The sequence below is a fragment of the Xenopus tropicalis genome, chromosome 9, assembly GCF_000004195.4.
Source record: "Xenopus tropicalis strain Nigerian chromosome 9, UCB_Xtro_10.0, whole genome shotgun sequence".
Classification (NCBI taxonomy): domain Eukaryota; kingdom Metazoa; phylum Chordata; class Amphibia; order Anura; family Pipidae; genus Xenopus; species Xenopus tropicalis.
The window spans coordinates 1,978,273-1,995,071 of NC_030685.2; the positions used below are offsets into that span (position 1 = coordinate 1,978,273).

At 46.3% G+C, this 16,799-nt stretch overlaps 1 protein-coding gene across 1 annotated transcript; it reads right to left on the minus strand.

The window, feature by feature from the left end:
* Nucleotides 1-306: 306 nt before the first annotated feature.
* On the minus strand, nt 307-16,131 carry lat (linker for activation of T cells). Its single transcript, XM_031893729.1, has 15 exons — nt 16,084-16,131; nt 8,111-8,219; nt 7,666-7,702; nt 7,275-7,327; nt 5,914-5,974; nt 4,415-4,473; nt 3,972-4,010; nt 3,480-3,519; nt 3,062-3,150; nt 2,875-2,922; nt 2,547-2,597; nt 2,223-2,270; nt 1,852-1,908; nt 1,297-1,347; nt 307-1,156 (listed from the first exon to the last, which is right to left on the minus strand). The coding sequence occupies exons 2-15, from the start codon at nt 8,211-8,213 to the stop codon at nt 1,152-1,154; spliced, it is 741 nt and encodes a 246-aa protein (XP_031749589.1). The 5' UTR covers nt 8,214-8,219; nt 16,084-16,131; the 3' UTR covers nt 307-1,151.
* Nucleotides 16,132-16,799: the final 668 nt, after the last annotated feature.

Below are 16,799 nucleotides of genomic sequence, written 5' to 3' on the forward strand. Positions count from 1 at the left end.
CTAAAGGGTGTAGGGCTTGTTTAGAGCTGCCAAGAGAAAGCCACATTTTGTAGACCCCCAGCAGTAGGAAACATTCTTTTCAGGGCTTCATTTGGAACATTTAGTCATTGTTGTCCCTGCGCCAGACATCCTTTATAAGTAGCCTCATATGGCAACCTTCTGAGATGGTCCAATATGGGTCCTTCACTGACTGGATGAGCCATGGACCATGTCTGACTGGATGAGCCATGGACCATGTAGTAGGAACAACTCTAGTCTACTCAAGCCAAATAACATTTGTGTCCCACAAACTCACACAAACAAGTCTCCACAAAAGTCACATTTATTTTCATTGAACTGTCATGAAATCTAAACCAGACCTTTCCTTACTTATTACTAATCCTGTTAGAACTAAATTCAGACCCTATATGGACCATGACACATAGTTAAGAAAAAAAAAAAGAATAAAAGTCTCAGATAAAGCAGTTTCCCCTATAAAATCACTTAACAGATCTAAACTCTAAATGTCTCTAAAGTCCCTCAAGCTGGGAACATCTCAGGAGCTTGTCAGGCCGATCCTCACACAGAAACAAGACACACAAATACAAATGGAATAAATAACAAAGAAACACATTTCCCAGGAATCATGAAAAGTCCCAACAGGTTGGAGATAAGAAGGAAATCCCATCACTGTTCTTCCCTGGAGACCACAAGTTCTGCTCAAATCCCAGAGGACAACCTTGTCTAAGGCCGGTGCAGCTCATACTGAGCCTCAGACTTTGGCTACAGGTTCAAGCGATGGGTTCCATGAAGTTCTGCGGATGTCTGTGTGGGCAGCCGTAGCCCTTAGGCTCTTATTTACATTGTTATCAGGGGTGGTTGATCTTCATTTTCTACAATGACCTTTATTGAAAGCAATGATTGATGTCTATTTTTGAAAAAGAAGAGCGTGCCCAGTAGGCCCGAAGGTTTGGTTCAGCTAATGGGAAAATCTGATAGTTATGGCAGCGTGTCCACTCTGAAGGCACCGACAAGTCCAGGGAGGGAAGGTACGGGGGCATTACAAGGGGTCTCACACATCTCCAGTTGTCCTTGGTGGAAAAGATCTATGTTGGGGTTGAGTATCCGTTGGGAAACCCAAATCCAATCCCTGGCAGCTCAAAGCTCCCATCCTAACCTGCAGCAATTGATGAGAAAAGGGGGAACAGAGAAAGAGAATTAGATGCCCCATAGATAGGGCAGCCCATACATAGAACTGACTGACCAACCTGGCTAGGCCGGGGCCTCAGTGGTGTAACCAGGGGAAGCATCTCTCACCTTTGCAGCTGTTGTCTATGTTCTCATAGTCGGGCATCTCCTCTTCATTATCTGCATGAGTAACACACAGCGTGGGGTGAGCAAGGCGTCTCTGTGCCAACTCATAGGGCACCATTCGGGCAGCACTATCCAGAGTATCTGTAACCAATACTATTCTATCCGGGTAGGAAAAGCCCACACTCTTACTGGACTCTACAGTCGCAATATGGAGGCACACACTCAAATAGGCCTTTTTTTCCAAATAAACAACTCCAGGACTTACAGAACTCTGTGGATTATTTTGTTATCAACTCATTGGACCAGGCAGAGTTAACACAGAACTGGGCAAGCCTATCCTCCTGGGCTCCTGATTGGGTGGCCCTTGCTCAATAGAGTGCAGGTCAGTCAAAGAACACGTTCCCTATTCTGTGCAATGTAGTCATTAAGGGACCAGACATTAGAGGTAAGAACAGAGACTGGGGGTGCAGAACCCCAACACTCATACTGCAGATCATATGGATATACTGGTATGCAATAAAACCTACTATATACATATATCCATAAATGGGAACTCACCGGACTGTTGGGCCTCCTCCTCCTCCTCCATCAGATTCACATATTCCAGACTCTCACCTGGGGGGGGAAACAGCACCTGAATCATTTAATGACCGTAAATTCCCAACACCCCTATGGGAACACCCCTCACTCTCAATGAAACCAGTAAACAAATAGTGAGTGGCCAAAGCCACCACCTACTTGCCCTTCATTGTCCCCTTGATCACTACAACTCTCCACTATAAAGGGCTAAAAAGCTCTTGGGAGCCAAAGAATATTTACTGTGCCGGTGTCCTTCCCCCCCCAACTGTTGCCCTTCCCCATTTATTAGCATAATTTCCAGTGTCTCCCCAATATGTTGCCCAGGCATCTACTGGCCATTGCCCCCATACCTTGTGAGTCTCTTGCGTTCTCCTCCTTGGCATTCTGCCCACTGGCACCTGCAGAATAACAGGAAAGTTTAGTTCTTTTAGCCCCACAGACAAAACTGCCCCGTACCCACACCCCCTCTTGCGGGGCCCAAAGAGCCCAGACTAACTCCTGTGGAATATAGGGCTCCTGGGTTGGGAAGGTACTGATGGTTACCAGCAGCTCCCTGATAGGTGAGAATCTCCTCCAATCAATGGGCTTCCAGTTACAGAGTTACATAATAAATAAGGATGGAGATATCTTTAGTTTGCCTTTAATTAAGGTGACCCATAGAAGATCAAACTCACCACAATGTTTACAAGTTTCATCGACCAAGTTGACGTATTCCACGCTGTCCCCTGGGACCCAAAGAGACCAGCGTTACTTACAGGAGACTCAGGGCATTGCACCCAACATGCTGCCCCCACCTCTAAACCCCCCTAGTGACCCTGATCATCATCATCAGACGATCCCTCCTACTATAGTACCTTACACTACTTACTCCTTCTCCTCAACAAACGTCCCCCCCATGTATCATCATCCACTTACCTTTATTACATTTAAACACCTCCAACTGCACCCCAATATCCCTGTAACCCCTCTACTGCTCTGTTTCCCAAGGAGCCATTCCTGTACCTTGTGAATCTCTTGGGTTTCCCTCGTTTACATACTGTTCATCAGGGGCTGTAGAAAAACAGAATAATATCATTTTAGACCCCGCCCCCAAACAAATCACATGGCATTGAACGACATGGAACTCAAATAGCCCTTGTGCCCATGTGAGGCCTGCAATGCCCAGTGGAACACAGGTCAGAATACCAACCAGAGGAGATGCTCTCCTGGTCATCCTGAGGGTAGGGCATGGTCACCGGCTGCTCAGCATTGGGCACGTTGTCATCCGGAAGCACCTGGCTGTACAGATCCAGTGGTACATTAACCTCAGGGTATCACAGGACCCATAAACACATGCACATATACACACACTCACTGGGGAGAGAGTTACTGGGGAGAACTGAGGGCTATTATGGGATGAGTAATTTGATCTGATGCAGAGAGGTCTCTCTAAGGTGGAATGTCTGGAGTAGAGGGAGTGAGTCTGATAGGTCGGGTGGGCAGTACCTTATCCTGCCCATGTCTTGAAGAGAGAAAAGGACTAGAACCCTGGAAAGTATCAGGTTACAGTAATCCAGGTGGGAAGGGGCAAGGAACTGGATTGGATATGGTGAGTCTTTGATACATACATGTAACCAAGGGAGTGGTTTTCATCGTCATCACAGTTGCCTGGAGGAGAAGGATAAACCAACAAAATGTTCAGTTCAGGGAATTATCAATGTCCCTAAACTCCAAGCCTGAGACATAGTCTATAAATGACTCCAGATATGAGACAGTTCAGGCGCCCACCTCACTCCATGCTCAGATGCTGCTCATATCTGTCTAATAAATGGAGCCCAACATCAAATATTAAACAGTAGGAAAGATTAGGAAATGCCCTTATTCCACCATGATCATTGTCCCAATAAGAACTTCTCAGATTGGAACCCTCAGGTCTAAATCGGGACAAATGGGAAGAATAGATAAGGGGGTCCTGCTGGATGAGTGAGTGACTGCTCTGGTTCTATTTCCCCCTGTAGATACTGAGATGTTCCACCAAATGTTGAGACAAGCAGATTATGGGCATCCTGCTCCCTGTGGGTGTCAAGGCCAGAAAGGTTCAGAACTAGAGTTGTACTCACAAGATGGCGAAGGGTTGTTTTCATAGTCAGGTGCACTCTCTGGAAAACAAAACCATGTGAGATTCCATAGATTGTCTCTAATTTGTCCAAGAGAGATATGCAGACACAGAAATGTAGGAGCATTTAGGGGATCTTCCCTTCCTTCCATAAGTTCTGTGCCAGTCTATACCAGTAATCCCCAACCAGTGGCTCACAAGCAACATATTACTCCCCAACCCCTGTAGGCTGCCACTCCACATAAATGCTACCACATAGACCAGGAACCCTCAGGAACCTATTTTAATGCTTGTGTTGCTCCCCAACTCTTTATATGTTTGAATGTGGCTTATGGGCAAAAAGAGGTTGGAGACAGTCTATACAGTAGTCATATTATTCTCTGTATTAGAAAACCACCCCACTCTTCTTCTTGGTTCTATTCACAGACCAGTCACTATGAAACTCACCACTGTCCTGCGTGACCCTCCCCATGGAGCTTCTGCGACTTTCGGCCAGGACAGGGGACCTTCAGGGGAGGGTGAAAAGAGAAGGACAAGAGATACACTGACCATCAGGACAATAAGTGAAGAAACAAGGAATGAAACAAGTGACCCCACCCAACTTTTCCCTTATAGCTTCTTTCATTTCACGATGCACTACATGATGAGATGGTGAGAGGATCAGGGTGGCAGCCTGGGAAAGCAACCAGGGGAAGTGGAATGACTGGGGGTGCGAGATAGAGTTATATAATGGCATCATATATCCCCTTCAGTCTACTCATTGGTGGAGGATGGAGATGGCAGGATCTTGGAGTAGATGGCCTAATGAGTATCCTAACAACTGTCTGAGAGAAGACTTTACAATTATAGACGACCTTCCTGGTAATATGGAGAGGGGGACAGGGGGCCGTTGCTTTTCCGATGTCTGTACCATTGCCGTTCCCATTACTTGGTTGATTCTATCCCTGAGGGAAGATCTTCACACTATTCTGTTGAACTTAAATCTGCCCAGTTAGTAAATAATGATTTATGGGGATCGATTCCTGGCACTTATACCTTTGGGATAGTATATTTGACTCTACAGATGGGGGGGTCTCTGGGTTAGTTGGTTTTGACTGTTCTATTTCCAACCCTGTGGACTTCTAGTCTTGCGACAGAATGTCTATGTATGAAGTCTATGGGGCCCTAGAGTAAACTGGGGGCCATAAAAATCTTTTGGAGGGCCACATTCAGCTCACGGCCTCCAGTTGGACAGTCCTGCTATAGAGGACCTTGTTATGTTGCACTAATGAATCCAGGATATCATGGGTGTAAATGTGTGTTAGGGATTTCTTCCCCCCCCCCCCCATGGGGAATGATCGGTAAGAAGAGACCATGTACCAATTAACTTGAGTCAACAGGAGGAGCGGTTTTGTTGAGGGACAACCCAAGCTCCCCTCTGAAGCCTATCTGCATCTCAGCATTGGTTTGCAGAAGGATTTTTCCCGGGGGGTGAAGACAATGACACATTAGAATCATGTAACTGCTCAAATGCGGAATAAGCAGTTACAGTTGCCACAACCTCAGCTTTTTGATTAAACCCTGACCCAGATCTGGAACAAAGTTGCAGAAGGAACCAAAACTAAAACCAAACAACCAGCTGCCCTATGTTCATCTGAATGCTGAGTATGGAGAGACATCTAATCCCAAGAGCATATAGACTGGTTTATAGGTAAATGGAATGACTATGGGGGAGTCCTTTGGGTCCCCCAACGCCGGTCTTATATTTAGATGTTGACAACCCCCTACAACCAAGGTGATATAAGCAAAGTAACATGGCAGGGAATAACTTGGGAAGTCTATCCCTTGGGTGCCATTGTGAACCTGTCCCAGTGCTGTAGTCCAGTCTCCACCTTAAGCACAGAGAGGGGGGGGGGGGGGGTTCTGGGAATCTGTAGGATAAGAAGAAAAGAAAGTTCCATACTTACACTATCAGAGAGTGGCATGGGGGGGACACCACTGTTGGGGAGGGCAATGTCCGCTGCATATCTGTCCCATAAACAAAAACAAAAAGGATTATCAAGAGAACATGATGAATTATGTCCCACATACAATTATACAGCAGGTCCAACATAGAATTCTGTGACTAGAAAGGTCCCCCTGCCCCGTCGCACCATTTCTCCCACATAGTTCTCTAGCATTTAGCGTTTAATTAGGGGGTGCAGTGATAATCCAACCTTTAGACCTTCTCAGATGTGCCACTTGTTACCAGCTCCATGGTCTCATGAGATTATTACCTCCTAATGTCACCCCCATGTTTCTACCTACCAACCCCTTGTTACCAGCTCCATGGTCTCATGAGATTATTACCTCCTAATGTCACCCCCATGTTTCTACCTACCAACCCCTTGTTACCAGCTCCATGGTCTCATGAAATTATTACCTACTAATGTCACCCCCATGTTTCCACCTACCAACCCCTTGTTACCAGCTCCATGGTCTCATGAAATTATTACCTACTAATGTCACCCCCATGTTTCCACCTACCAACCCCTTGTTACCAGCTCCATGGTCTCAGGAAATTATTACCTCCTAATGTCACCCCCATGTTTCCACCTACCAACCCCTTGTTACCAGCTCCATGGTCTGATGAGATTATTACCTACTAATGTCACCCCCATGTTTCCACCTACCAACCCCTTGTTACAGCTCCATGGTCTGATGAAATTATTACCTACTAATGTCAACCCCATGTTTCCACCTACCAACCCCTTGTTACCAGCTCCATGGTCTGATGAAATTATTACCTCCTAATGTCATCCCCATGTTTCCACCTACCAACCCCTGAGCAGACCATAGTTATAAGCAAATGGTCAGCCTTCCTGTGTTTGGGGAACGTGCCACCACCAAGTTGATTACTCAAGGGCCAAAATGTAGACTTATTGTTTTCATGTTTTTGAAGGGTTGGCCCAGTTTGATTTCATAATTGAGATTGGGGGCCAAGGGGAGGGCAGGGAAAGGGGTAGGTTGGGGAATTGTTTTCCCTTGAGTACCGTCAAGATGATTGTTTCCTCAACCATAGACCTTGTCAGTCTAGATGACCTAGTGGGTTTCTAATGGCTGACCTTATATTCTCATTTGTTTTTCTCCCTGTTGTCCCTCTCAATTACCCCTCTCCTCCTCTGTAGTGCCCCTAATAATTCTTCCTTCATCTGACACCCCCGTTAAACCAAGACTAATGTCTTACTTCCCTACCACCCAGTGGGCTTTATGAATAGAACCAGAGCAACCGGTCCTTTTTAAGGCACATTATGGAGCAAAAGAATGAGCATAAAGAGAATTTGCTTACAGTTAGGTCCCAGCACCATAAAGCTTGAAGTGGAAGGATGGGTGAAATAGTTCCTGAAACAGAGCACAAGGGGAACATACTTTCATATTTTTGATGTTTTCCCAGAGAGTCAACATGTTCTTGCACTAACCCAACTCAGACAATACAGAGAAATGTTGGATTCAGCAGAAAGGGAAAAAGACATGGACATTGGGAATGGACATTAATGTCCCCATGGGCAGTTGACCCCATTAGCACAAAGATGATGAAGGACATTGGGATGAATATGGAAGGACAAGATGGATGAGAATGGGATAAAATATTTATTCTACTGCAAGAACCAGGGAATGGTACCAAGGGGACGTAAGCGAGACAAAGGGGGTAGAAACCAAATAGAGGAAGTCGGACTCACTTGGATTCATAGTTAGCCACGTTCTGTGGAATACGCGCTGCAGTAGAGAGAGGGACACATTCAGTAAGAGAACTGGAGTAACAATGAGCATAACTGAGGCACTCTCCCACCTATGTCTCTCCTGGGAACTGTCTAACTGTCCTGAGACTGTGGTTTGAACATACAAGTGAGTTGCTCTCCACCACTGACTGACCACTCTCTGCTTCTCACTAACCCCCAGAGTAGTTGTTGACCGCCCTTGGATTTGACCCTATTGTAGTGGCATCATTTCCAAAAAGATTGTTCTTCCAGGAAGTCCAGGGGCTTTGGGTCATTCAGTTGTATCAATTTGTAGCCTTGAGGATGTATTTAACTGCCCTGAGACATCTAAACCTTGAGGTTCCTGAAGGGGCAGCGCAACCCACTTCTCAAGCGACTGTGCTTATAATGACAGTGTCAGACTTACTGAGTGGCCGTTTCCTGCAGCCCAGGCAGAGCGCGGTGGTGATGACCACAGGAAGGAAGAGCACCACAGCCCACATACCGGCGGTGACATTCACAGAGTCCATGTGGTTCTGGTGAGGAGGGAGAAGAGAAGGAAACACACAGTTGTTACTCTAAGTTCTCACAGAGAAACAGATTAATCTGAGCTTCCAAACCTTCTCCTTTCATCTCAAGCTTCAGTGCCACCCACCTTCCAGCACAATAAGTGTCACCCTCTCTTAGCGCCACAAGTGTCACCCTCCCCCCCCCAGCACCACAAGCTCTAGCAGCCAAACACCAGGCTCCTCAGCCGCCGATTTCTGTGACATTTCAGGCAGATGCAGATCTGGGTTGTGGTTCTTCCAGGAAGAAGTTGATGTTGTACGAAGCCACAAGCAGCTAATGGGGAGCGTAGAAAGGGTTTTCCCACTGTGTGACAAAGGGTCCAACCCGCCACCATGGGGGGGGCTGCTGTGTGAGATTATTGTGTTTAGGGCAATATGGGGCAATGTGAGGCAGGTATTTATTTCAAATTATTATACAGAGACGTTACATTTCCAGGACTGAAGTCAAGAAGGTTTTGGCCACATTTGTCCCCATGCCTCAACAAAGCCCCATTATGCCCCAACAAAGCCCCATTATGCCCCAGCAAAGCCCCATTATGACCCAACAATGCCCCATTATGACCCAACAATGCCCCATTATGACCCAAAAATGCCCCATTATGCCCCAGCAAAGCCCCATTATGTCCCAGCAATGCCCCATTATTCCCCAACTGTGCCTCTGATTTTTGCTGCTACTCCGTGTCCATTCATTTAGCTTGTGGATTGCCCTCTGGAGAGAGATTTGTAATCTACAAAGTTCTGGAGAGACCTCAGTATGATGAACCTCTCTCTCATATTCCGCACCCCCACTCCCCATCACCCCAGTCTTACTGATCTCTCTCGTTATCTGCCCCAAACCTCACTTCCTGCCTCACCCCATCCTTTCTATTGTGTATGTCACACTCACACATATTTCACACTCATTCTCGGTGTCATTAACACGTTTGTCTTTGGTTCCTTTTGTTTCCCATCACCCCTAGACCCTGTCATGGCACCAATGTCCCCTCTCGTACTTTCACTTTCCAGTCCCCCGTTTCCTCTACTCATGGTTTCCCACAAGAGCTGCTGATATTGCATTTCTATTTACTGGAACTTTTTTTGAAATGATTATTCTGGGGGCTCTTGTACCTTTTGTACACTGGGGGGCCACTCTGCAGGTTATATGTCTGTCCTTGCCCGGAGGACCCTGAGCAGCAGGAGATTAGACAGTAATGATGGCGGCTCCTGGCCTGCAACCAACTCACTGAGCTCCAAATACTCAAAGCCTCAGATCTGGAAATGATTCAGCAGAAGCAGCAGAGTTAGTTTTGGGGGAAGTGTTACTTTCACCCTTCTCATCCCCCCCATGTTGGGTTGCAATCAGATCTTCTCTTCTTCTGGTTCTTCTTCCTATTCTTCACCTACTTCTCTCCATAACACCAAGGGTGGTATTCACTATAGTGACAACATAATTTTAGATAGACAGTACTTGAACCAACCAGCAAACAGAACACTGGCAGACCTAGTCCAGCCTGTAACCACTCACAGCATTAGTATGAACCTAGATCAACCTTCTAGCCTGTAGCATAGAGCCAGAGCAGTGAACCCCAACCAGTGGCTCCAAGGAACATGTTGCTCCTCAACCCCTTGGATGTTGCTCCCATTGGCCTTGGAGGCAAGTTTTGGTTGCTTAAAAAGCAGGTACTGAAGAAAAAGAGTCTCCTGTAGGCTGCTAGTCATAGGGGCTACCAAATAGCCAATCACAGCCCTTAGTTGGCACCACAAGAACTTTTTGAGTGCTTATGTGGCTCAGGGGTCAAAAAGGTTGGGAACCCCTGAGCTTGAGGAACCTGTAGCCAATGAGAAGATTAAAAATTCACAGGACTAGATCAGATATTTGTGTTCTATGTTTTGCAATGGGGAACTCCCCCATCTAGATCTCCATATCTAGTAGACTAGCCATTGGGCTATCACTGTTGGCAACCTTCTAGTGGTTATTGCTCAGATTAGGAAACCATAGGATTAGTATGGAAGGTAATCATTCCCTATAATGGTCACTGGGGGGGGTTAGACCCATATTTTGGGGGAAGGACTAAAAACAATTACTTGCCCCACTGTAGCCAATGAAAGTGCATCAGTGCAGGTTGCCGGGTCCGGGAAGAAAACGCGGAGATGATTCATATTCTGACCCTGCAGGGAATTTTTTTTTTACAAGATAAATGATATCATCTGAGCTATTTCCCAGCATGCCGCAGGAAGCCATTTCTCCTTCTTACATCACTTCCTGCCCTTTATCTTGCACCGTAAGGAAGGGGTCCAGGAAGTGAGAAGAGATTTCAAGTTTTAATATGAAGAATGTGAAACAAGAGCCCCAGCTGCTGTTCATTCTGGCCAATTGGCCAAACTTAATTAGTGCACCATTAAGTTAATCACATTAGTGAAGTCACGTGACGTCGCTCTACTAATAACAGACCAGAGGAACATCAGATGACTCTTCCCTGCTCACTAACTTCATTTTCTGAGCAGAAAAACATCACAAGACTTTCCTTTTCTAATGAACCTAATTTTTTACTGACTTGGCCAGTTGGCCAAAATGAACAGCAGGAGTCTGCCCCGTAACTAGGGTCTATGGTAACCAGAGTCTCTAGGCTGGAGAGTTGGGGGACTGTAACTCTGGGACAACCATTAAACACATTGGTGACCAAGATATTTCCATTTTGGCCTCCTCAGTCTCCATCATTGCACTCGGTTAGACTTGGCCACACCCAGCATTTGGGGGATTGGTCTTTGCAAGTGAATCACTCAGTTACTCATTTATTATTTTTGTTGTGATATTTATTGAATCTAAAAGATTCTCACCCCCTCATAGGTTGGTGTAGTCCAAGAGAGTAACTGGAGAACAGAAATGGTAATATATATATATAATATCATTTTAAAGGGCAAGTATTTCTTTTCCCTGTTTTTTGAGATCAGATCCTTCCATGTGTAGCAGTAAAGAAATGCAGCTCTTAGGGTTCTGAGTTCTGTCTACTTCTACCTTGTTCACAGTTTTACAAAGAACTCTATTTACTACACAACGGTATCGGTAGGTAGGAGTTGGAGCTGCCATATTGCTTGGCCCAGATTAGGATCATGTATCGTCCATAAACACTAAAGAGATGGGTAGAATAATGGGTAGAACGTCACTCGCACTGCCAAAGGTGCCAGAAGACTACACCCAACAGATTAAATACAGAGGGAAATATATAAAGCTACGGCCGCCCAACTACAATTCTGATGCCCAAGGAAATGATACAGAGTTGAGGTGCAGGAGGGAGTGCAAACTCAGCAGAGTGATCTCATTTATGTGGGTGCCCCCCCCCCCCTGCAAGTCACCCAGCACTCTGCATGCTGCACACCCACGGTGCACTCTGCTCTGCACTGATTACCCAGAGTGCACCAGTGCACACTTATCTAAAGTCTAGGAGCCTTCAGGAGGTCTCCATGATGTCCATCTGTGTCCAATATCTCCATCTCCCTTAATCACATGGAAATGATTCCTGGTCTTGTGAATTTTCTTTGTATTTAGCTGTTATTATTATTATTATACAAGTTTCCCGCGCAAAAAGTGCTGCCATGTCGAGGACTCCCCTCGTGGGATAGGTCAAGTTCATGGGTCCCAGGGGGGTGGATTTAGTCTACAGTGAGAAGACTATAGGGGAACTCACAGATCCACAAATGGGCAAAGTAAATGAAAAAGTATTATTATAAAGGAGATATACCGGCAGCCTCACGCGTTTCATGCACAAATGCACCTAATGATGAGCTATGAACCCAACTCTTCCTGCACTTAATGACTCTGCAAGGGTTGGGGAGGGGGTTCTCGTCTTGTAGAAAGGCTGTGAGTGTAGGACGAGGCCCTCAGAATATAATTAGGTACTGGGGGGTTTGAAACGCGTAAGGCAAAACGTTATGGGGTTTCTATAAGTTTCTAAACATGTTGATAGAAATAAATTCAGCGTTTGTATAGGGATTCTGAGCTGTTACGGTTACGTGCCTATTGGGAGTCTCTCAGCCAATCTTCTGGTATAAACTACCCCCCCCCCCCCGAGCTGCAGGGCTGTACCCCTGGAACCCCCATTTCTACAGCTACAGAGATTCATCTACTGTCTAACAGTCGCACATTGTATGAAACCTTTGTCATTGAACCCCCTATTTAAGGGGCAGAAATACCCCCCCCTGCTGCACCGGGCGCCCCCACCCCTCTTCACTTTGATTTATAACCGAAAAATCAGCCGAAAAGGACAAATTACATCACATTTATGTTAAAATATAAGAAATTTAGTTTAGAATATAAAATGAGTTTTATTTGTGGGACAATCTGTGCTCTATGGGCAAACAGATTTATATCTCATATCCAGTTATGGGGGAGCAGACTGAGCCCCCCGCTCTCACACACGCCCCTTTCATACAATTTACTAAAGGCTCCGCCTCTCGGCAGAAAGAAAATGACCATTTTTAGTAAAATTCATTCTTTCTTTTTCTCACATTTCAGTCAATTTATAAGGAAATATTAACTATCGCTGCCGACGGCAACGTTACTATTTGGCCTATTGAGAATAACGGGTGTTTCGAAAAGCTCTGATTCTAGTGATATTCCATTTGCTAAAGCGGAAACCCGAGCCGCCCAATGGGACAGTCCGACTGGAGTTGAACTCACAGTAAGGCAGAGCTCCATTGGCAGAAGCCGTTGATGTTGGACCTAATTATGAAGCGTCGGGGAGGAGAGAGTCCGAGGGAATGTGGAAACTTTGGCAAATCTAAGTGGAATTCTATTGGTTCAATGGCAGGTCCATTTGTTCTCCGACCCCATTTCCTTCTCATTATTATGTGACTGACCCCCAATAACCATGTGGAAGTCCACATGGTTATTGGGGGTCAGTCACATAATAATGAGAAGGCAATGGGGTTGGAGAAGAAATCCCACACATTTAGGCAGAGACTGATGCTAAAGTTCTTATTATATGGGGCAAAGTTAGAAGAACTGGAACCAGAATTTTATTGGAGAGTCCATTTCCCATTGTGCTTTAATTAATGGCCCCCATGACCGCTCAGTGGTAGGGCCCTGTAAGAATCAAGGTGGGATTATGTCCCGGCCCATTGTGTTGTGTTTCTGATATCAAAAGAGTCCCTCACAGAACCAAGATGTTGGGTTCCAGCTCAGGAATTAAGCAGAGAGAGAGTTGTGCTGAGCAGTTGGAACTCTCGGAAATGGGGAGATGTTATCTCCAGGCAGAAACCCATCTTCTAACCCATCGGACCTCCCTTTCCTGCTCCCCGGCAGCTGTGTATGTACTTATGTGTGTATATGCATGTGTATGTATGTGTATGTGTGTGTATGTGTGCAATGTGTGTACCCTGTAGCTCTAGTCTCACCCCCCATGGGGCACATACTGCAACTTCAGGGCAAAAGTCCACTTGGCAGAGACAAGTGAAAAAGATTTAAAGCAAACTGAAACGCGTGGAGCTGTTGGTACCAGTGAGTCTGGTTGGTACCAGTGAGTCTGGTTGGTCAGATACAGCCCAATCTACCAGACTAACTTGGGAAATAATGCCAGACTCGTCAGAGTCTGAGGGTGATTGCCCCTCGCCCTATAGCCATATTGTTTGCTCATAACCAACAGCAAGTAGGGTGTTGCCTATTCCCACCAAATGCCAGGTAAGCTGAAGCTGTCAGTTGGGCTGAAGGCCCCTCACCTGTATGTTTAACCCTCCATCAGTTTTGGGCTCAATGTATAGAGCAAACCTTTCTGCCAATGGTGGGGATTTAGTTCTATGTCTGATTCTGTATCCGTGTATCGCCAGCCAGCAGCCGGCAGTAGATGCCTCAACAAGAGGAGATATGGTGACCACTGGCCATGGTCTTAGTGGTCAATCAACAGAAGCAACAAGGAGAGAACTGGCAATGAATAGGAGGTAGGTTACACCACTTATTAGGCCAGCCAATCAACAGAGGGAATAGTAAATGGCCCACTTGCTACTACAGGTAGGATTCAGCAAAGCACAACGTGGGGTAGTTAAACTGGACAGTCAGTACGGAGTCAACATTCTGCAAACCTTCAGCTTCCTTAGTCACTAAATAACTACCTATTATTTACTGTTATATATGTATCCATTGGCAACCGCACAGTAGGGGGGCACAAATACTGCCCCATGGAAACCCAACCAGCCCCTCGGGGGGATTTATTTGCACCTCAGCTGAATGAAATGTTAAACATATTGTTCATTTCTAAATAAATTCTCCAGGATCCAGGAGAAACATCCGTTCTACTGATATTTAGCAGATTAAGAAAATATCTGGATAAGAACTTGGAATTTCAGCCCAGCCCCAAATATCACATTTGGGTTGGGCCCTTGGACCCTATTTTTACTCTGTAACACTGTTTTGTTAAATGACTGTAGGACCCCTAATGACTGTAGGACCCATAATGACTGTAGGACCCCCAATGACTGTAGGACCCCCAATGACTGTAGGACCCCTGATGACTGTAGGACCCATAATGAATGTAGGACCCATAATGACTGTAGGACCCCTGATGACTGTAGGATCCCTGATGACTGAAGGACCCCCAATGACTGTAGGACCCCTGATGACTGTAGGACCAACTCACTGGCGGTATAGAAATAGATGATGATGACACAGAGATATCTAGATCTACTGACCTCCTCCATCAGCTTCAACACGTTAGGCCTGGACATCTGTAGACTGACCTGTGGCAGCTTAAACCTGGTCATCTACAGACCCACCAGTGGCTTGGATATCTCCTGACCCTTATGTGGCAACATATGCCTGGACTTCTCTGGAACAACCTGCCACGCCTCAAGCCTGGACCTCTCTAGACCAACCAGAGGTACCTGGACATCTCTATAGTACCTGTGACACCTTAAACCTGGAACCTCTATATCAGTCTGTAGCACCCGAAGCTTGGACCTCTCTAGACCTACGTGTGGCAGCTTAAGCCTCTCTAGACCCAACAGTAGCACCATTATCTTGGACATCTACTGACCCTCATGTGGAACATATGCCTGGACATCTCTAGAACAACCTGCCACAACTTAAACCTGGATACCTTTAGTCTACCCTGAGGTACCTGGACATCTCTAGACTACTTCTTGCACCTTAAGCTTAGATAGCCGTAGAACAACCTGCCACACCTCAAGCCTTGACCTCTCTAGACCAACCTGAGGTACCTGGACATCTCTATAATACCTGTGATACAATAAACGTGGACATCTCTAGATCAGTCTGTGGCGCCAGAAGCTTGGACCTCGCTAGACCCACCATTGGCACTTGGCCTGGAAATATCTCGATTGGCCTGTGGCACCTGAACGATTCTAGACCCACATCTGGCATCTTCAACCTGGACATCTCTAAACCCACTTGTGGCATACAATATAGTACCACTCGCTACCACACCTCCATGTTGGAACACCCTAAGCCTGAAGAGCGTTAAGGTTGTGACACCTGTAGCCCTCCTGCTGGTTTTGAATTACAACTCTCAGATGATGCTGAAAGTTGTAGCTGAAATAGATGGAGGGTGGTAGGTCAGACAGAACATATACATGGTCCTACCCCACAATCATACCCCCTTCTCTTAAACTTTCCTACAGATAACCCAGGAACCCATTGCCAACCTATAGGTACCCCCAGGGGAGTGTGAGCTCTGCGCTTGTGTTCTGCACACTGGTTCCCATACAAATAGCATAATGTACTGCCTGACTTTAGTGGGTTAACTACCCATTGCAAGGAGAATAACCCCGGCAGGGGGCAGAAATGTGCCCAGGACAGAAAGTGACCGACACAATGTAATAATCAGATGAGGTGATTTCTTACCCAACAGCGTCGGTGCCGGATACAGTGCTGTGCAGGAATGTGTCTGTGAGCGAGTGTGCGAGAGATGTGCGAGAGGAGTGCGAGAGCGCAGGAAGTCACAGCACAGGCAAGCGCCAACCTCTCTCCTGGTTTCACAGTCTGTGTGCAAAACCACCTTGTCTATGTAATGAGACTGTCTCTCTAGCACCCAGATCCCCCCAAACTGACAGTCTGCCCTAATATATACAGTAGGTACCTAATATATAGGGGCAGAGACAGGGGAAAGTGTTGGAAGGGTTACTGCCTGCCCTGCTCTCATTTCCCTACAGAAATAGGGGTTGGTAGCACTAGGTAGGTACCTAATATATAGGGGCAGAGACAGGGGAAAGTGTTGGAAGGGTTACTGCCTGCCCTGCTCTCATTTCCCTACAGAAATAGGGGTTGGTAGCACTAGGTAGGTACCTAATATATAGGGGCAGAGACAGGGGAAAGTGTTGGAAGGGTTACTGCCTGCCCTGCTCTCATTTCCCTACAGAAATAGGGGTTGGTAGCACTAGGTAGGTACCTAATATATAGGGGAGAGACAGGGGAAAGTGTTGGAAGGGTTACTGCCTGCCCTGCTCTCATTTCCCTACAGAAATAGGGTTTGGTAGCACTAGGTAGGTACCTAATATATAGGGGAGAGACAGGGGAAAGTGTTGGAAGGGTTACTGCCTGCCCTGCTCTCATTTCCCTAC